This window comes from Ruditapes philippinarum, unplaced genomic scaffold (genome assembly GCF_026571515.1).
Source record: "Ruditapes philippinarum isolate M1 unplaced genomic scaffold, ASM2657151v2 ctg5503_1_1_1_1, whole genome shotgun sequence".
Classification (NCBI taxonomy): domain Eukaryota; kingdom Metazoa; phylum Mollusca; class Bivalvia; order Venerida; family Veneridae; genus Ruditapes; species Ruditapes philippinarum.
In genome coordinates, this window is record NW_026852077.1 from 82,457 (window position 1) to 104,183 (window position 21,727).

Below are 21,727 nucleotides of genomic sequence, written 5' to 3' on the forward strand. Positions count from 1 at the left end.
TAAATTTCCCATTTTAGGAGGGAATTTAAAAAAAATGGCTGAATAGTGAACAGTGCAGACCATGATCAGACATCATTTATGTGCTAGCCAGTGTTGGTCTACACTGGTTGCATAGGTAAAAAGTGAAGCCACCAACACTCCAAGGAAATGAGAGAGAAAAAAATCAGTTTTGAAAATAATTAAATAATGTACCAAGTATCGGTATATCCATTGTTTTTTTAAATTTAAATTAAAATTTAATGAAAGTAAAATAAATGAGTAACAATGATACAATTCATTATACAAATTATATCATTATATAAATTTACAGTAGTTTGATTCGTAAATACAAGTTTGTCATTTTAAAATATATTTATAATCTGAATTTGATTTAGTTACATGTACATATGAAAATATTTTTGGTGTGTGACATAAGTTGTTTTTTCATTATTCATTATTGTATGAGTGTTGAAGATGTAAGATTCTTTTATTTCATGATGTTATATGAAGTAAAATGGCAAAATCACTGTTTAAAACATGTACACAAAAAAGAATACACCATATTCTTATCTTACATTGAAAAAAAATTGATTTCATATGACATGCCTGGTAGACAAAGTGTTCAATTAGCAATGAGATCGAAAATTGGCCCTCTATGGGGCAAGAAAGCTGAATGTGGACTACGAGAAAGCTGATTTAGAAAAGATATTTGAATATAGTTCAATATAGGTCACATTAATCAGATATCTTCAGATTGTTTTCGATTTTCATGATATAATGTTTTTAATAATTTCAAATTTTGTGAAATTTTAACTTAATATTTTTTTCCCTATTTCTTTTCAGATGAGAGAACTATGACGAGAAGAAAGTAACATATTGCAATGGCAGGCTTTTTTTCCCAGTCACGAAGAAATTACGAGCCTTTGGACGACCGAGACGATATTGATGCCAATTTACCACTGAATTACATAATCAATGACAATGCTGATGATGAATTAGACGATGATGACGATAATGGGCGGTTTTCGTTCAGCAGGATCGTAATTCTGATGAAAACCTTGAAAATTCCACGCATCAATTTTGCATACTTTAGCATAAGGTTCAGAAGAATCCCCAAGAAGTCCCGTCGAACATGTCTGGACTTGTTTATATGTTTGTTTTGCATGTTCAGCATGCTAGCAATCTGCTCGGGGCTAGGATATCATGCTTTGTTTGTATTGAAGCCCGCGCCAGTGATTGATAAATCATACCGAGCATTTAGAATTCCTAACCATGAAGCATCGTTGAATTATGGTGCACTCCAGACTGCCAAAAAGAATCACACGTCATTCTCCAGACTGGACATGAACAGAGTGAGCTGGCTGTATCATCTTCAAAGGTCAGGGAGAGGAGTTAAAAATAACATAGGTAATAAAGATTTAATTAATTTTGGTAATGAATGTTGTGAAAATTTCTCCCATGGCATGTGTTTACTAGTATTGATCTGGTTTTTAACATTGAAAAATTAAATCCCGACGTTATATATACATTAATTGTTTGTTCACTGGGTCAGAAGTCATGCATAATAACCTGATCACATGACTAATTGGTTGCTGATAGGGGGCATACATGTTTTACAAACATATCTTGTTTAATCTTTTATTGATGTATTATATTTTGTAAATTGTTTTGTATATTGTTGAGGCCCACAGGGAAGACTGGGCTTGCCCAACTGTGTTGCCTCATTAAATAAAATCGTTACTTACTTACTTACTTACTTACTTACTTACATTGCTAGGTCAACTCTTACAAATTTTTTTACTGGTGTTTATTAAATGTACTTAATATTAAATGACATGAGCATTCAGAACAATTGTAGAAGAAACCTTTATTCAGCTGTATTATCTACTGAACCTGGCTTTTAGTTTTAGTTTTTTACACAAAAATTGAGCTACCAACCATTACTGGTCAGACTGCAAGGATGTCCTGGCTGGTCAGGCTGTTGCCTGGTGGCAAAGTTCAACTACTTGGTTCCAGCAAAGTAAGACTTAAAACTGAGCCACCAATAGTATAGTTTGGCATTTGTAATCATTAATCTGTAACCGTAACCCTAAGGAAGGATGAAAAATTAAAATAGACATCTAAAATATTTTTGATAGTGATTTTGCTACTGATTGTTGATATTTTGCTACTGATTGTTCTGATTTTAAAAGATTCTTATTGGAAAATGTCTCTGTGTGTGAATTTTCAGGTGACACAAAACTTGTAGGAAGACAAAGTAGATTGTATTCAGACTTGATGCAAAATATATTAAAACGTCGTAAAAGGCGTAGTTTAGTTAGAAGAAGACGGTCGGCAGAGTGGAGTCAGTATTACCCGGCTTGGAAGATGCAGGTATGTCGTCATAGTAACATAATTCAACCGGAAATATTTTGGTACATGTAGATTTCAAATTAAAGCATTATAGATTCCAGTTTATCCCTCCTACCTTTTGTGTTGGTGTGCCGTAAAAGTATTGTTTAATATTTAAAAAAAATTCCAACGCACAATCATAGATAATCATATTAGTTAGGATGCTACCAGCCTCTACTTAAAAGTTATGTTTTGAATTTAAAGAAGAATACTTTCAAAATGCTTGTATGAAATAAATAAGGTTGTAACTATCTTATAAGCAAATTAATAGAAATTATTGCTTAACAGTTAAGCAATAATTTCTATTAATTTGCTTTTAAAAACCAATACAACCCTTCTTAAATATCAATGATTAAAAGTGTTACTTTCTTTTGGGGCACTCTGTAAAAACAGCATAATAATATTTTGTTCCAAAGCATTTTACTCTGTTTACATGCAATATTAAGGTGTATTTAAATGACAGAGACATTTTATGTTACAACTCCTTTGAGAATCGACCTTAAGATTGAGGAACTAATATTATTTTGCTGTTTATGAATGTTGTAAAAATATTTCTTAACAGAATGGCTGTGTATCCATTAAAGGGACTCCACTTAAGTTTTTTTGACATTTTGGGATTTTGCGAGATTTTTGTACCGTCACTGCGTTTTTCCAAAATAATTATTCTGATTGTGAAAAATGACCAAAAATTTAAATACAATGCAAGGCTTTTAACTCAAATCATGCAAAAAAATGGCACAAAAGTATGATTTTCAATATATTTCTTAATTATCTTTTGCATATCTTTTTATTTTAAGTGCCCAAGTTGATCTAAGTAAAAACTAAAAATATTATGTTTTTAGTCTTTTGGATCTTTGTTGAGTTCCTCTAAAATAAGTCCTTTATTTTCAGGTCATCTTCATGACAGAAAAGGGTGAAAATATTTTTACAAAAGAGCGATTGCATCAAATCCATAACATTGAGAAGAAAATCCTTGCTCACGAGAAATTCTCAGAATTTTGTTATAAAGACGGCCAAGTGAAAAACGATCCGGCTGTTAAAGCCATAAACGGTTGTGCCCCTTTGAATTCCCTCCTCTCGTACTTTTTCCCGTCGAAAGACAAAACGGGAAAAGTGTTTTACGACGGTCTTGGTGATAATATGGATAATGTGGACAGTGCTTTAAGATTTGCATTGACAACAAACCATTTTTATTACTACGTGGATGATAAAGTGAACAGTTCCAATATGAGGAGTCAGTTTCTAAGAACTGAGGTTCTGTTTGGTGCTCCACTTAAAGGTATGTTGCTCCACTTAAAGGTATATTTCTCCACTTAAAGGTATGTTGCTCCACTTAAAGGTATATTTCTCCACTTATAGTATGTTGCTCCACTTAAAGGTATATTTCTCCACTTAAAGGTATATTTCTCCACTTAAAAGTATGTTAATTTGTCAGTTACATGATTGTATGTACCAGTCATATGTAACACTCCGTGGTCCCTCCTCACTCCTGTGAAAAGACGGAAATAGCAGAGGAAATCACTTGTGTGTGTTAATTTCCCTGTAAAAAAAGTATGAAAAATTCAATTCAAGGAAAAAAACTGAATAAATGAGCCGCATCATGACAAAACCAACATAATGGGTTTGCGACCAGCATGGATCCAGACCAGTCTGCGCATCCGCGCAGTCTGATCAGGATCCATGCTGTTCGCTATCAGTTTCTATACTTGTAATAGGGTTTGTAAGCGAACAGATACTGATCAGACTGCGGGGATGCGCAGGCTGGTCTGGATCCATGCTGGTCGCAAACCCATTATGTTGGTTTTGTCATGAAGCGGCTCAAATAATGATTATCATTCCTTGACACTTCTAGTCAGTGGAAGGAAAGAAAACAAATATGTCAGTGATAAATGTTTAAAGGTTTAAAACTTTTCATTGAAAATAGGTCATTTGTGTAATGACACAGGTAAAATATTTATCATAAAATCTTTATGAATGTTTGTTTTCCCTCAGTTTTAGTACTTTGATAGTGCACTTTATTGGTTTATGTCCGATGTAAAAAAGTGTTCTGTTTTAGGTCTCCATACCTACCCTGTTGTTGAGTGCATACTTGACATGCATGCTTAACTTTTTATTTGCCTTTAGAAAAAAAAGCTCTATATAACTGTAGAATAATATAAAATTTTGATTTTGCCTTTAGAAAAAAACAAAAAAACAAAAAACCACATTTATTTCAATATATATTTGTACATAAAGTAATGTTAAAATTATACTCGATTCAATTAGATATTTATAAATTCACTTAAAGTTTTTTTTTTTTTTTTGTACAGTAAATAGAGGATATTTGTTTAGTTCAGTGTAAGATCGGAATATATTTCACCAAGTGAGCACCAAAAGGTATATTTCTTTTGATGTTCACAAGGTGAAATATATTTCGATCTTACACTTAACGAAACAAATTTTCTGTTTATTATATGCAAAGAGATGTTCTAAAAAGACATTTAACCTAATACTGAATGAAAAGCGCGCAAAATTATAATACAACGTGACGTCATTTACGATGTCATGTCATTAAGTTGGTTCCCAGTACTGTGCACGCCAGTATTTCACTGAAACAGGGTAAGGGGCTTAAATTCAAAACAATGAAATTATCAAATTGATAATTTCACTGTTTAAAACAGTGAAATTACCAGTTTTATATCACTGATATATTTCTATAAACCACTGAAAAGTATGTAATAAACATGACTGTATAATTGATATAATTAAGGACATTGTTATTTAAAAATATATACTTATATATTTAGATTTTTTTTTTGTGGTATGTGACCAGGAATATAGACCTTCAGTTTATTTTGGCCTCGGTATGTTATCAGCTTGGGATCTAGTCAAGCAGGAAAATGCTCGGGTCTTTTCATGACTAAGGGTTAAACATGTATATAACTTTGAATTTACCACTTCCTGATTTGTCAAATTTTTTTTATCAAACTTTACATATAATTATGAGTCATCTAAGTAAAGTTGTCACATACACTGTTTATTTAAAGGCACAGCATGACTCCGAAGTAATGAAATTTTTACATCTTTAGCGAGGGCAAACAGAAGTGTTATAATGTTTAAATAATTGGTTTAGAGCAAGTTAGATGTTTCTTACATTTTTGTACCCAACGAAAGAATCACTGAAGTGTTTTTTTGTCATAAAAGTAGCAAAATGTAAATAAAGTAGTATTTTGGCTTCAATACAAAATACTAAATTATAATATCTGTTCTAATTGCCAAAAATACAACAGAAGCAAAATATGGCCAATTAGTAACTTTTTTGAAACAAAAAAAGAACACCAAAAATAAAAGGCTAATCCTAAATTAAGGAATAGATTAAAAATAACTAAAATACAAATGTATATTATGATGTGTTGTATTTCTTCATGTTCCTCTTATTTTGATTACTAATGCTTCCAGTATTAAGTGTAAAAATAAGTGTGTTATTTTTTTTTCATTTCAGGATATGGAACACCCTACACAAAAAGAAGTGAACAAAGTCAAAAGTTTAAAGATTTTGTCATCACGTATATTGACATCCTGTCTAAATCCTCAACAAAGTAAGATCATTTAATGAGCCGTGTCATGACAAAACCAACATAATGCGTTTGCGACCAGCATGGATCCAGAACAGCCAGCGCATCCGCGCAGTCTGATCAGGATCCATGCTGTTCGCTATCAGCTTCTCTACTTGTTATAGGGTTTGTAAGCGAACAGACTGGATCCTGATCAGACTGCGCGGATGCGCAGGCTGGTCTGGATCCATGCTGGTCGCAAACCCATTATGTTGGTTTTGTCATGACGCGGCTCAAATATGATATAATTATCAATATCCTGGTGTTTCCAGGAGTACGTTTCACTAACATACTTACGTGTTCATAACTCGAGTTTGAACGTAACTTTTTGCGTAAGCAGAACTTAAGTTTTATTTGCGTTTCAGTAAACTTTCTTAGCTCTGATTTGCTTAGGTTTAAACATATAGTTAGGCCCACTTTTTGCTGGTATAAATTGCATGTCCAAATTTATTAGGCCCCTACCGGTTTACCGGAGGGGATTTTAGGTTTACCCTCTGTCCGTCTGTCGGTCCGTCCGTCCGTTAGTCCGTCCGTCCGTCCACAAAACTGGATCCCGCGATATCGCAAAAAGTACTGAAAATATTTTAATGAAACTTGATATATGGATAGATGGCAGTATGGAGATTATGCACGTCTTTTTCTTTTCTTCCCATGTTGAAAATTCTGGTTGCTATGGCAACAAATAGACTGAAATTATGGCAAATTTTACACATAACCTGTATCCCGCGATACCGCAAAAAGTACTGAAAATATTTTTATGAAACTTGATACATGGATAGATGGTAGTATGGAGATTATGCACGTCTTTTTCTTTTTTTCCTATGCTGAAAATTCTGGTTGCTATGGCAACAAATAGACTGAAATTATGGCAAATTTTACACATAACCTGGATCCCGCGATATCGCAAAAAGTACTGAAAATATTTTTATGAAACTTGATACATGGATAGATGGTAGTATGGAGATTATGCACGTCTTTTTCTTTTTTTCCTGTCCTGAAAATTCTGGTTGCTATAGCAACAAATCGACTGAAAATATGGCAAATTTTACACAAAACCTGGATCCAGTGATAACGCAAAAAGTACTGTAAAAGTATTGACAAAGTTTACAACTCTTACACAAAATTTATCAGAATTACCTACCTTGAACTTAAAATTTTCATGAAAAAAACATTGTTTTTTTTTAATAACTTCTTTTCTTCTGAACATATCTACTTCATATAAATGTTTCTTATTATCACTCAACATTTGTGAGTGTTCAATACTCTAGCAAGACTATTTCCAGAATTATGCCCCTTTTTGAACTTAGACTTTTTTTTGAGAAATTGGTAATTTTTACTCCAACTTCTTCAATCATGATAGGATTTTCTTCAAACTCCCACATCATAATAATATGACAAGGTTTATAAATCTAGCATCCATATTTCCAGAATTATCTCCTCCTTGAACTTTTAATTTTTCCTATTTGTTCTTTTAATTTTCATTTATTTCAAATTCAAAATAAACATTCAATATTCATACCTTCATTACTAATTGTTCTTTGTTACACTCACATCATGTATGACTTTGTTATCTCCTTTTTTTAAAATTTTGCTTTTAAAAATGTTATATTTTGATAACAGGGATGTTTAAAAAATAACTTTAGAGTGTCCTTCAGTCCCTCTGTCTGTACATAAAAACTGTTCACTGTGATCACTTTTAAAGAACTTTTTCAATAAATTTACTTAAAATAGAAACATAAGTGAATGGCCCTTCAGAATGTTGCTTTGGCTCTTACCGGTAGGGGTCTTATGGATTGCTTGCAATACTATGATAATTGCTTGTTTAAAAAGATATGCTAAACTTACAGAATGTTAGAAAAACGCCCGCAAGGCCTTATTTTTTGTTTAAAGTTGATGTGATACAATGGATAAATCTTAAATCAATTAATGAGTCTGCTTCCAGTTTTTGCTAGACAGGAACAAGCTAGGATATATAAATTATAGGCTACCAAGAAAAGGTACAGAGATCAAAATTAACAATTGTTTTAGTAATCACAATGTACACAATGAGTTCTATAGGCTTTCAAGACATAGTTCAGTGATTATGAGTGATGTTGTAAATCCACTGTGTCGAACGATGCGCTCATAGTTCATTTGAGCCGCATCACGACAATACCAACCTAGTGCGTTTGTGACAAGCATGGATTCAGACAAGCCTGCGCATCCAGGCAGTCTGATCAGGATCCATGCTGTTTGCTTACCAACCCTTTTGCAAGGTGAGAAACTGATAGCGACAGCATGGCTCCTGGACAGACTGTGCGGATTCGCAGGCTGGTCTGGATCCATGCTGGTCGCAAACGCACTATGTTGGTTTTGTCGTGACACAGCTCATTTGTTTTGTTTGTAGAGAAAATGGGACTGGTCATTGTTTGGAATGATTCATTTAAAGTAGCTGCCCCATACTACAAAGTCATGTATTGTTTTTATCTAATTATTTAAATAAATAAATGATTTCATCTCATAGTGCTCATTATAAGCATTTCAGAACAGCTTTCCTTTTCAAAATATCTTTAAATATAAAAAAAAAAGTTAAAGCGATTAATAATGTTGGAAATTGCGCATTTTACAGAGATGTACTGGTAGATAACTATGTAGTCTATATCTCAATGATATATACAATCAATAGGGAATGCTTGCACATTGACAGGACTGAAACCACTTCATTTACGACAAATTTCACACTTAAAATATAAAATATTTTGTTAAATGTGAGATATTTAAATTTGAATTCAGTTAAGCAAAATGGAACTGCATTAGTAACTGTAAGAATTTCTCTACATAACTGTAGAAATATATAGTTTTTTTTAGTTTTGAAATCTTACTTATTGATTAAAATTGGATATTTCATTTGATAGTTTTGAATTTAAAAAAAACAAAAACATCAAAATGAACAATTTAAAGTTATTCATTTTATAATAATTTAACCCATCCAAAATAAACCTCAACACTCCTTTTGTATGAAGATTCACTTAACAAGATCAAAAGGTATTTGTGTTATATTTTATCAACTTAAAAGAAAATGTTTATTTTCATAAATATTTCATGTAAGTAATTTTTCCTTCGATTTAAGATGACAGATTTCATATCAAAGCTTTTTAGCAAAACAGTAAACAAATCATAAACAAAACCATGACAATATTATCTTTGCCCTGAGGGCTAGCTTTCATCACCTACCAATATATATATGTATATATATATAGATATATATACCTAGGCTACAGTAACTGGTGTACATTTTGTTTATAATACACAAGATAAATATAGTCATAAATGTTATATGAACATTTTTATGTTAATTTTATAGCCAGAAATGTCATAGATTTAATTATTGTCCTTATTCCATCTAAATTTATGACCTAGATTTTGACCTTATTATATAAGGAGGTTACTGTTAATAAATAAAAAAACATTGTAAGTGTGTTGACAGGGACAGCTGCTGCTGACTGTCAATAATGTATAAAGTATCACTGTGTATTTACATCATCAATAAGTAGGCCTCGGTAATTTATTAAAATACAACAAGAGACTGAAAAATGCATTAAAAGTGGACTATTTTTTATACCTGGGGTATATAGGAGTCACTCGGTCGGTCGGTCCAGCCGTCTGTTGCATATTTCCTTGTCCCGGAGTATAACTTGAAGACTAATGGTTGGAATTCAATATAACTTCATTCAGTGGTCAAGCACATTGAGAGGAAGCGCAGTGCACAAGAACCATAACTCCATCTTCACTAATTACAGAGTTATTGCCCTTTGTCACTTTTCCTTGTCCGGAGCATAACTTGAAAACTACTGGTTGGAATTCAAAACAACTTCATACAATGGTCAAGCACAATAAGAGGAAGTGCAGTGCATAAGAACCATAACTCTATCTAAAGTAATTACAGAGTTATTGCCCTTTGTTACTTTTCCATTGCTTTTTTTGTCCGGAGCATAACTTGAAAACTACTGGTTGGAATTCAAAACAACTTCATACAATGGTCAAGCACATTAAGAGGAAGTGCAGTGCACAAGAACAATAACACCATTTGACAAATAACAGAGTTATTGCCCTTTGATACTTTTCCTTGTCAGGTGCATAACTTAAAAACTAATTTTTAGAATTCAATGTAACCTCATACAATGGTCAAGCACAATGAGATGAAGTGCAATGCTAAAGAACCATAACTCTATTTGGACTTATTACAGAGTAATTAAAAAAAACTTCATCAATGGTCAACCACAGTAAAAGAAAATGCAACCTACAAGAACCACAGACAACTATATTTAATTGCCCACAAACATAACTCTATTTCAATTTTATTTTACAAGGTATTCTGTTACTAGTAACTTCCTCATTTCCGAAACAGTCTCGCGGGGGGTATTAATCACATTTAGTGATAGCTCTAGTTTTTATTTATTTCAACTCAAATGTGAATCATATCTCATTGGTATGACCACCTAACTCCGGGCTGCCCTGGATAACTAACCAGTTATTACCAATAATTTCTCAGCTAGTAACTAACTACTTATCTGACGAGACAGATTGTCACCTTACTGCAGTAACTGGTTAATAACTCCTATTAAATTGAGAAAGGACTTAATCCTTTACTGCACTAAGGTTACAAGATGACCATTATACTTAATGTCCGAGATCAGTTCTCAATGTCAAAGATCAATTGTCACAGAGAAAATTTCCCTGGCGTGAGAATTAAATCCAGTGTTCTTTCTAGTATGCTAAGCTGGGTGATTTCAGTGATACTTGAGGGTTTTAATTGCTTGATTCAAATCTGTTGTCCAACATTATATAACTGAAGGTTTCAGTTTTCAAATGTTAGGTAGAATTCTTTCATGTGAGAAAACATATGAGCCGTGTCATGACTAAACCAACATAATGGGTTTGCGTCTTGGCGACCAGCATGGATCCAGACCAGTCTGTGCATCCGCGCAGTCTGATCAGGATCCATGATGTTCACTTACAAACCCTAGAGAAACTGATAGCTAACAGCATGGATCCTGATCAGACTGCGCGGATGGGCAGGCTGGTCTGGATCCATGCTGGTTGCAAACGCATTACGTTGTTTTTGTCATGAAGTGGCTCATATCCAGCTTGATGATGTAACATTCCATTCAATCAGTAAGCAAACTTAGGCCTGAAATAAAGCTTAGCTCTATACCTTCGTATTGTGTCGCCTTGAAAAAGACGGCATATAGGGTTTACTTTTGTTGGCGGCGTTGGCCGTGTTGGCGTCCCCTAAGGCTTGTCTGGAGCATAACCCAGTCACTTTAAGTCCGATTGACTCCAAACTTGGTAATTGCGTCCTCCTTTCAATGACATAAAGTGCAGTGCACAAGAGTCTTCACTCTGTGTTTCATAATTTTTGAGTTATAGATATCCTATATTTAAGAAGAAAATGCCTAAGTGACAGCTATACTGTGTTCACAAGGCGACACATCTGACTCGCAGACTTCTAGTTTTTCTTAATTGGACTTGTTCAGCTTCTATATTAGCTTCAGTCCTTTAAAGTGGATTGGTCTATAATAAGAACATTCTCTATAAATATTTCAAATATTGATTAAAGTAATAGATATATATCATTTGAATATTCTAATTCAATATTGGTTGTAAAAAAGTGATGATATTAAAAATTCTAGGTGATTTAGAATGAACATTTATATGATGAAGAATATTTTTTTCTGGAACATTTTATTATCTTGCTACATAGATTTATGTAATATCGGATCATGCACATAATTTCTCACTTGCCAACAAAATTCTCATATTATTTTTTCATGGTTTAGTGCTATGTATGATACTAAATACTATCAAGGTAATTATTACCTTAATTACTGCAGACCATCAGTTGTAGCTCAATCCACATTAAAGGAACTCCACTGAGGTTTAAAAGCCTAAAAACATAACATTTGAATCTTTTACATTATTAAATGAGCTTGGGCACTTTAAACAGAAATATATGCAAAGATAGTTAACAAATATACTCTGAAATAAATTGAATGTATTTTTATTATTTCTTAGCTCGATTTGAGTGAAAAGCGTTTATACGCTTTTCATTTTTGGTCATTTTTTTACAATTTGAATAATTATTCTGGAAAAACGAAGTGCGCGAATGATCTGAAAGTTTGCACAAAGATTAGTGGTCTAAACCTACATCAAATGGTACATTTATCTGGAAAAAATATTTTCAGTCACATCATGTCAAAATACCTCAGTGGAGTCCCTTTAAGCTAAAAGTATTGAAATAATCAGGAGGGACCAGAAAATTATAGCAGCAAGAATTTTCAAAAGGAATATATTTAACTTCAATAGAGAAATATTGATAGAGGTTGATACCCTTTGTGCAATGACACTGCAAGAGATAGTGATAATACTGTAGTGTATCATTACCTTAGTAATGTTAACTCCATATATAATTCAATAGATGTTAACTTATTACTGCACTAAAATTACTGTATTGTTGTTTTGATTTTTGTTAACTTACAAATATCTGTTTCAGGGATGTGTCGGTGCTGTATGGCGGTCAGGAAATATTTGACTACGAGGTAGAGCAGACATTTTGGAACGATGTTAAGCTAGCCATCTACGCATTTGTTGCTATTTTCTTGTTGATGCTGATTCTGACGTCAGGGTCAATATGGCTGACGTTCTGGGGTCTAGTCAGTATACTGCTTAGCGCACCACTTGCGATATTTTTCTACCATGTTGCGTTCAAAATTGTAGGACTAGGAATTCTGAATGGTGCCGCGGCTTTTGTTATTATTGGTATAGGTGAGTAGTATTTAAAAGAAATATGGGAAAGGATATATAAGAATAGAAATATATATAAGTTTTTAGTCCCCTACCGGTTTACCGGAGGGGACTTTAGGTTTACCCTCCGTCCGTCTGTCTGTCTGTGCGTCCATCAGTCCGTCTGTCCGTCTGTCAGTCCGTCCGTCCACAAAACTGGATCCCGCGATAACGCAAAAAGTACTGAAAATATTTTAATGAAACTTTTTATATGGAAAGATGGCAGTATGGAGATTATGCACGTCTTTTTCTTTTCTTCCTATGTTGAAAATTCGGGTTGCTATGGCAACAAATAGACTGAAAATATGGCAAATTTTACACATAAGGCCATAGAAAATTAATCTTTAGACTCTCATCCAGGTTCAAGAAATAATTGGGGCGGGTGGGTGGAATTTATAATTTATAATTTATTTTATCCATCACTTTTAAGACCTGAAAAAAAAACAGAAATGTATGAATATATTGATGAATGTCGCATCATTTCCACCCAGATTTTGATCAAAACTAAACCCAAACCAATCACAAACAGTTTTCTTGTTTACTGCATCATATATTTCACATATGACGAACATTTTGACAATTTTATTGATATTTAAAATCTTGATCACTAGACGCTGTAAACCTCAGTCTGATTTTCATGTGTTCGTCCCGAGAATATTCAACCACGATTTTCGGACGAATTTTCGTCCACAGACGTCTGCGAAATGCAGGGTTCCCGCTGTCGATCGCCAATGGCTTCAAATGCGACAAAATATTAATTCTGGCACATAAAATCTTTAATTTGCGAATTTAACTGGCGCCAACGTAAGATAAAAGCATCCAACAACTAGTACACTTAAATGTCATAAGCGGCCGCGTCAATTACATAAGCGGCCCAAATGTGAAAGGTCACGCAGTTTGTTTATCAAACTGTATAATCGGGTACCGTATAATCAATTATGTCATCAGTTGTGTGACACTTCGGGAACATGCGAAGATGAAACTAATTTTGACCCAGAGGGAACCCTGGAAATGGACAAATTTTTTTTTTTTATGAAAATAAATTATTTTGGGGCGGAAAGATTTTGATACGGGCGGGCGGGGATGAGAGTCTAAAGATTAATTTTCTGTGGCCTAACCTGGATCCCGCAATAATGCAAAAAGTACGGAAAATATTTTTATGAAACTTGATATATGGATAGATGGCAGTATGGAGATTATGCACATCTTTTTCTTTTCTTCCTATGTTGAAAATTCTGGTTGCTATGGCAACAAATAGACTGAAAATATGGCAAATTTTACACAAAACCTGGATCCAGTGATAACACGAAAAGTACTGAAAATACGTTTATGAAACTTGACATATGGGTAGATGGCAGTATGGAAATTATGCACATCCTTTTTTATCTTCCTATGTTGAAAATTCTGGTTGCTATGGCAACAAATAGACTGAATTTCAAGATTTCTGATTCTAGTTTTTAAGTTTTTTCACTATAAGTTCTTTATTTCTTAAGGTATTTTCTTCAAACTTTAAATATAAGTTGCTTGTCATCAACCACATCATATGTGACAAGGTTTACAACTCTAGCACAAAATTTATCAGAATTACCTCCCTTTAACTTAAAATTTTCATGAAAAAAACATTGTTTTTTTTAATAACTTCTTTTTCTGAATGTATCTACTTCAAACTTCATATAAATGTTTCTTATTGTCACTCAACATTTGTGAGTGTTCAATACTCTAGCAAGACTATTTCCAGAATTATGCCCCTTTTGAACTTAGACTTTTTTTTGAGAAATTGGTAATTTTTACTCCAACTTCTTCAATCATGATAGGATTTTAAAAATGTTATATTTTGATAACATGGAATGTTTAAAAAATAACTTTAGAGTGTCCTTCAGTCTGTCTGTTTGTACATAAAAACTGTTTCCTGTGATCACTTTTAAAGAACTTTTTCAACAAATTTACTTAAAATAGGAACCTAAGTGAATGGCCAATGGCCCTTCAGAATGTTGCTTGGGCTCTAACCGGTAGGGGACTTATGGATTGCTTGCAATACTATGATAATTGCTTGTCTTGCAAATCACATGTAGGATTTTCTTCTGTAAAAGAAGTTGCATGCTTTTATTGATGTCGTTTCTGCGCACTATTTATGAATGAAATGCTTGCAAAACATGACATTATTTCGATGTTATGAAGTTGTAAATTCATACACTATAATTATAAGAAAGAAGTGCTAAATGAAAATATTTCTTTCCAAATTATGATTCCAAAAAAAGAATCCAATATTGACTGTCATCACAGATAAAAATATTCAGCTCTCTGCCAACTGGGAAACTCAGCACTACCTCATTACCATGGTAAACCATTATCTTCTTGCTTGATATTAATCATTTTAATGAGGAAACTATACAGCTAGCTGTGTAAGGTCAGTGGTTCTTGTCAGGGGAAAAATAAATGAAAGAAGATATCAGTTTTCTTTAAGCGTTATTTGTTTCCAAAAGGAGAGAACCAACTGTTAAAACTGAAAATTAATTATGTTAAAAAAAAATGGTGGATTGTAAGGTCAAGATTTTTTTACGGATTTTCTATTAAATATTACAGGTGTGGACGATGTTTTTGTATTTATCAACATATTCAGACAGGCTGACCATGTGACTGATCCAAGGGAGAGAACTTGGTACACCATTAAAACAGCGGGAAAAGCCACGTTCTTTACTTCATTTACAACAGCTGCTGCATTTGCTGCTAACATTGCCTCGATGGTACGAACCTGGCCTTCTATAATATAAAAAGCCTGTTGCTCACTATTTTTAGCTCACCTGTCACAAAGTGACAGGGTGTGCTTTTGTGATCACTTTTCGTCCGGCGTCCGTCCGGCCGTAAACTTTTACTTTAAATGACATCTCCTCATAAACCACTAAGCCAATTTCATTCAAACTTCACAGGAATGTTCCTTTGGTGGTCACCTTTAAATACTGTAAATCACTTTATATTTGCGTGATCTTTATTTCGCGAAAACCCCACCCCCGGAATATTTCGCGTATTCATGAATTCGCGATGGCAGGGTCAGAAATTTATATTCGCGATTATTTGAATTTTATTCCCGCAATATAACAGGGTGGGTTGAAGTTCATTCCTATACTGTGTCGCTCTTATGCAGGGTAAATGTTAATGGTGTTAATAAGAGACGGTTTTTTATTTATTTATTTTAAATACAAAATGTACCTTCCTACATGTAATATACTTCTTATGAACGGTTTCTCTAATTATTTGTCAAATTTGTTTTTTGTTTGCAAGTTACGTGTTTGATAAAACGTGAAATGTTTGTAAGAAGGTGTTATATACTTGTTTATGATACTTAATCTACCGTATGAAAATTGTATGTTTATCACTGTTTTACCGTAAATCTATTGTCAGCTAAACAATGTGTGTTTTTTTTATTAGTGGATATTGTCTCTTTTTGTGTTTTACATGCATGTATTCGTGAGGAAAAAAGGAATGGGAAAAATCTTTGACCTTCATATCTTTATTATAATTCGTATATTTAATATGTATATAAAACATTGCACATATTTTATTATTTGCATTCAGTTATTGTATTCATTATAAAACTTAATCACAATTCGAAAAAATTGTCATCAGATTTATTTTTTTATATGCATGTATGTTATGTTATAAAATTTACGCGGCATCATGAATTCGCGACGCGGCCGATTCGCGAATAATAGCGAAAATTAAAACATCGCGAAAAATACCGGATTTACAGTATTGTTCAAAGAATTTAATTCCATGCAGAACTCTGGTTGCCATGGCAACCGAAAAAAAACACTTTACATATCTTCTCTTAAAAAACCCCAAGAGCTAGAGCTTAGATATTTGGCATGAAACATCTTCTAATGAGTTTCTACCAAGTTTGTTCAAATAAAAGCCCTGGGGTCAAAATTGGCCCCGCCCCAGGGGGTCTGTGATTTTCCCTATATGCATATAGTAAAAACTTAAAATATCTTCTTTTAAAGAACCCAAACAGCTAGAGCTAAGATATTTAGCATGAAACATCTTCTAGTGAGTGTCTACCAAGTTTTGTTCAAATAAAAGCCCAGGGGTCAAAATTGGCCCCGCCCCAGGGGGTCTTTGATTTTCCCTATATGCATATAGTAAAAACTTAAAAATCTTCTGTTAAAGAACTCAAAAGGCTAGAGCTAAGATATTTAGCATGAAACATGTTCTTATTGGTGTCTACCAAGTTTGTTCAAATAAAAACCCTGGGGTCAAAATTGGCCCCGCCCCGGGGGTCATTGATTTTCCCTATATGTATATAGCATAAACTTAAAAAATCTTCTTTGAAAAAAAACAAATAGCTGGAGTTTAGATATTAAGCATGAAACATCTTCTAGTGAGTGTCTACAAAGTTTGTTCAAATAAAAGCCCTGGGGTCAAAATTGGTCCTGCCCCGGGTGTTATTGATTTTCCTTATATTTGTATAGCAAAAACTTAAAAATCTTCTTTGAAAAAAACCAAAAAGCTAGAGTTTAGATATTAAACATGAAACATCTTCTAGCATTTGTCTACAAAGATTTTTTTCAAATAAAAGCCCTGGGGTCAAAATTGGCCCCGCCCCAGGGGTGTCATTGGTTTTAACTATATGTATATAGCATAAACTTAAAAAATCTTCTTTGAAAAAACCCAAATGGCTGGAGTTTAGATATTAAGCATGAAACATCTTCTAGTGAGTGTCTACAAAGTTTGTTCAAATAAAAGCCCTGGAGTCAAAATTGGCCCCGCCCCGGATGTTATTGATTTTCCTTATATTTGTATAGCAAAAACTTAAAAATCTTCTTTGAAAAAAACCCAATGAGCTAGAGCTTAGATGTTTAGCATGAATCATCTTCTTATGTGTGTCTACCAAGTTTGTTCAAATAAAAGCCCTTTGGTTAAAATTGGCCCTGCCAGGGGGGGGGGGGCAGGAGGAGGGGGTAGATTGTTGTTTTTCATTATATGTGTGTCGTAAAAACTTAACATCGTGAAACATCTTCTAATGGGTGTCTACCAAGTTTGTTCAAATAAAAGCCCTGGGGTTTAAACTGGACCCGCTCCGGGTGCCTTTATACAGGTGAGCGACCTCAGGGCCATCATGGCCCTCTTGTTGTCAAACTTGCCATTTTAGTTACAGTCTTTTATTAAAAATTGTAAGATTAAATTTGAATTTAATGTTTGAATCCTGCATGCATGCATATTTGGTGCCTTTACCATTTGACCTTTTTTGTGATCTGCCTGGGATGGAAAACCCAAAACTAAAGATGGTTTAATTTTCTGCCATAATTTTTAATATTGTACTAAATTTTATGGGATCAAGTCTAGAGCCTACTCATTTGGTGCCTGTACCATGTAACCAAAATATAGAATCTAGTCAGACTGTTGAGCTATATTTTTCAATAATTTTGGAAGTTTTTGGTAAATATTGTATGATTTTGGATAATTTTGTATGATTTACGATAATTTGGAGCGTTTTGAGTTAATTTTGTATGATTTGAGGTAATTTTGTATGATTTGCAATAATTTTGAAAGGTTTGCAGAAATTTTGTATGATTTGGGATATTTTGTATGATTTCCAATAATTTTGAATGTTTAGGGTTAATTTTGTATGATTTGGGATAATTTTGTATGATTTGTAATAATTTTGAAAGGTTTGGGTTAATTTGGTATGATTTGGGATAATTTTGTATGATTGCAATAATTTTGAAAATTTTGGGTTAATTTTGTATGCTTTGGGATAATTTTGTATGATTTACAATAATGTTTAAAGTCTTGGTTAATTTTGTATGATTTGGGATAATTTTGTATGCTTTGCAATTATTTAGAAAGGTTTGGGTTAATTTGGTATGATTTTGGATAATTTTGTAAGATTTGTAATAATTTTGAAAATTTTGGATTAATTTTGTATGGTTTGCATTCAATTTATATGGTTTGTGTAAATCTTGTATGATTTAAAAGCTAATGTTATATGGTTTTATATTTAAGATACCTGCTGTGCATGATTTTGGCTTGTTTATGTCACTGATAGTTGCTAACTGTTGGATCACAGTGATGCTGATAATGCCACCTGTCTTGTATATATGGTACATCTCCTTCCGTAAATGTGAGGCAGCCATTGCTAGAGTCATGTAAGTAATTGATTTCTCATTGCAAGATTTTACTGTCTCCAAAGGTATCTTTAACTCACTTTGAAATGTTTGCCCCAAGTTGTATGAGAGAATGTAATCAATTATTTCAAAAATTCATCATAAATATTAAGATGTGTTTGTATAATAGTGTGTCACTATGGCGTTGGTGGCATAAATAATCTGTTTCACAGTTCTATTTTAGTCAATGAAATTAAGACAAATTATGAGGGACGAATGGCATTAAGGTTAAGATATAGAGGATATTGAATGAGTGTATGTTCAATACTGAATTTATTGCACGAATTGAATAAAATTATATTGTGCGAGCCTCTGGCGAGCATAATAATAATTTATTCAACAAGTGCAATAAATTAAGTAATGAACTTACATAAATTTAATATTCTATTTATCACATACCCAAAATAAAAACCGTTTGAAGTGAAATAAGAGTCTTTTTTCATTGATGCGCCTACAGTATAACGCTAACATTTAGCGCGTCTTTACATTATGTTTATATTGCACTAATGACGTCACATCAAAATATATATGCACGGCCGTGCAATACCATACTTACTGAGTCGTGAAATCTGCACGGGTGTGTGATAAATCTTCCTCTTAACCAATGGGTTATGGGTATGAGCTGGGCTGGAGGTACCAACCTTGTTTCCTCATGAGATTATACTGGCACTGGTTAGGTCCAGGAAGGATATTCGAGAGTGATTTAAATAATTTTGGGGCTGTCTTCATAATTGAGCAGAAATAAATAGTTAAGCCTGAAACTTGTTAACTTTTTTTATATTTCAAAAGTGTTTTATTTTTGATGTCCCATTGTTATAGTTTTGGAATTTTTTCTCATTGGCCATATACCTAAGCCATTTTGTGCTTCTTTTGGATTTTGGAAATAAATAAAGTTATTGTGATCTTGAATGAAAGTAAAAATACCACTTTATTTACATTGTGCTACCTTTATCACAAATTATTTCACATTTATTGCAACATCATACAGTCATGTTATTAATGCATTATTACAATATCATTAATTTAGAAGTCACTTGATTGTTATTTTCTAAGATAGAAAAAACTTTTTTTATTTTAGAAGGATAATGTGCCTTTAAACTAAATTTAAACGATGGAGGTAATTTATTGCTGATATGACTTTTGTTACTGGTGAGATGTTGAAGTTTGACCTGGTATTACCCCCAGACAATATTATAACATAAATGAGCCATGCCATGACAAAACCAACATAGTGGGTTTGTAACCAGCATGGTTCCAGACCAGCCTGCGCATCTGCGCAGTCTGATTAGGATCCATGCTGTTCGCTATCAATTTCTCTACTTGTTATAGAGTTTGTAAGCGAACAGCATGGATCCTGATCAGACTGTGCGGACGCACAGGCTGGGCTGGATCCATGCTGGTCGCAAACCCATTATGTTGGTTTTGTCATGACGCGGCTCAAATCACAGTTAAGTCATGGTAATATCAATTTTCCATTGCAGTTGCTGCTGTCTGCCATCAAGCATGTGCAGTAAATTGACCTTGCCCTCTGATGTGGCCCACTTTATGGACAATAACCATAGCAACCAGGTGTCCATACCAAGGGAGACCACTGTTGATGATGAAGATGATGATGATGTACCCATGCTTACAATGGAAGATTCTCCGTTTTATGTTGGTATGGTCACAAAATTACTTGTGAAAGTTTCATAATATGCCTTTTGACAAAAATACAATTTTAGGCTTACTGCAAAAGTATTATGATTTTGGGTATCAGAACCTATCACCATGGTTTGAACCACTCCAGTAAATGCTCAATAGGTCTCAAATATTTTTGAGACTTGACGGTACATTGGATTTTTTTGTCCTTGTGGAAATGGTTTAAAAACAATATATATGATTAATTAAGGTTTTAAATTGACCGTTCACAGGGGCGGTTCCAGCCGGGGATAGATAGGGACTGACCCCAAAGTGTCTGTATATTGTTCAGTGACTTATATTCTTTAAAAGTGGATTGTTTTTGGTCAATTATGGTCAGCAATTTTGGCTTGCTGGTATACCTTGAGAAAGTTGCTTAGATTAGCAATTTAAATGTTTGCTTTTTTCAACCGTCTGTAAATATTTTTGAAACAAATCAAAGCACTGTATCAAAAATGTCCTCTAAACATAATTTGTATCATAGTTTGGCGAACTTTCTATTGAAACTGTGTCAGAGTTAAATCGTATACCCATACATGCACAGTGTGTTAACTGTAGAGCTGTCATTGATTCAGTGCAAAGCATATCAACGATATATCGATATCAAGTGACTAAAATCAATGATACACCGATATATCGATAATATCCAATACTCACTTGTCTGTCATTCACTTTCATACCTGTTTCAATGATTTCAGTCAAAAACGTGTTCTGTACAGTGTCTTGTCCACTGCATGATTTTTTCAAGACAATATTTTTTGTCACCATTGCTATGAAATAATTCCACTATATAACAAAAGCATAACAATAGATATAAATAACTGCTTCTGTATATATTTTGAATGAATTTTATAATTTCTAGACATTTAATTTATAAGTCAAAAGTATCGATTTTTTAAAATGTGTATCGATTATTGATCGGCAAAAAAATATCAACGATACATCGATATTGCCGATATCGATGACAGCTCTAGTTAACTGGAGTGCAGGTATAAGTTACCCGCATTCAAGTTAATAAAGCACTGTCTTTCAGAGATAAATATAGGGCTTGTTCATTGATTGGCTCATTTTCACGTACAAATCAGATAGCCTTGTGTTTCGATG

The 21,727-nt window shown here is 33.4% G+C and overlaps 1 protein-coding gene across 1 annotated transcript in view; it reads left to right on the top strand.

Moving 5' to 3' along the window:
- LOC132748580 (protein dispatched homolog 3-like) overlaps nucleotides 1-20,603 on the top strand; it is a gene marked incomplete at its 3' end in the record, with an annotated part of 31,090 nt that extends 10,487 nt beyond the window's left edge. The window contains exons 2-9 of the mRNA XM_060738199.1: nucleotides 823-1,386; nucleotides 2,210-2,352; nucleotides 3,262-3,649; nucleotides 5,852-5,948; nucleotides 12,496-12,767; nucleotides 15,369-15,529; nucleotides 18,786-18,928; nucleotides 20,428-20,603. Of these exons, the coding sequence (XP_060594182.1) occupies nucleotides 861-1,386; nucleotides 2,210-2,352; nucleotides 3,262-3,649; nucleotides 5,852-5,948; nucleotides 12,496-12,767; nucleotides 15,369-15,529; nucleotides 18,786-18,928; nucleotides 20,428-20,603 (1,906 nt within the window). The remainder of the gene's footprint in view (nucleotides 1-822; nucleotides 1,387-2,209; nucleotides 2,353-3,261; nucleotides 3,650-5,851; nucleotides 5,949-12,495; nucleotides 12,768-15,368; nucleotides 15,530-18,785; nucleotides 18,929-20,427) is intronic.
- Between the last annotated feature and the right edge of the window lie 1,124 nt (nucleotides 20,604-21,727).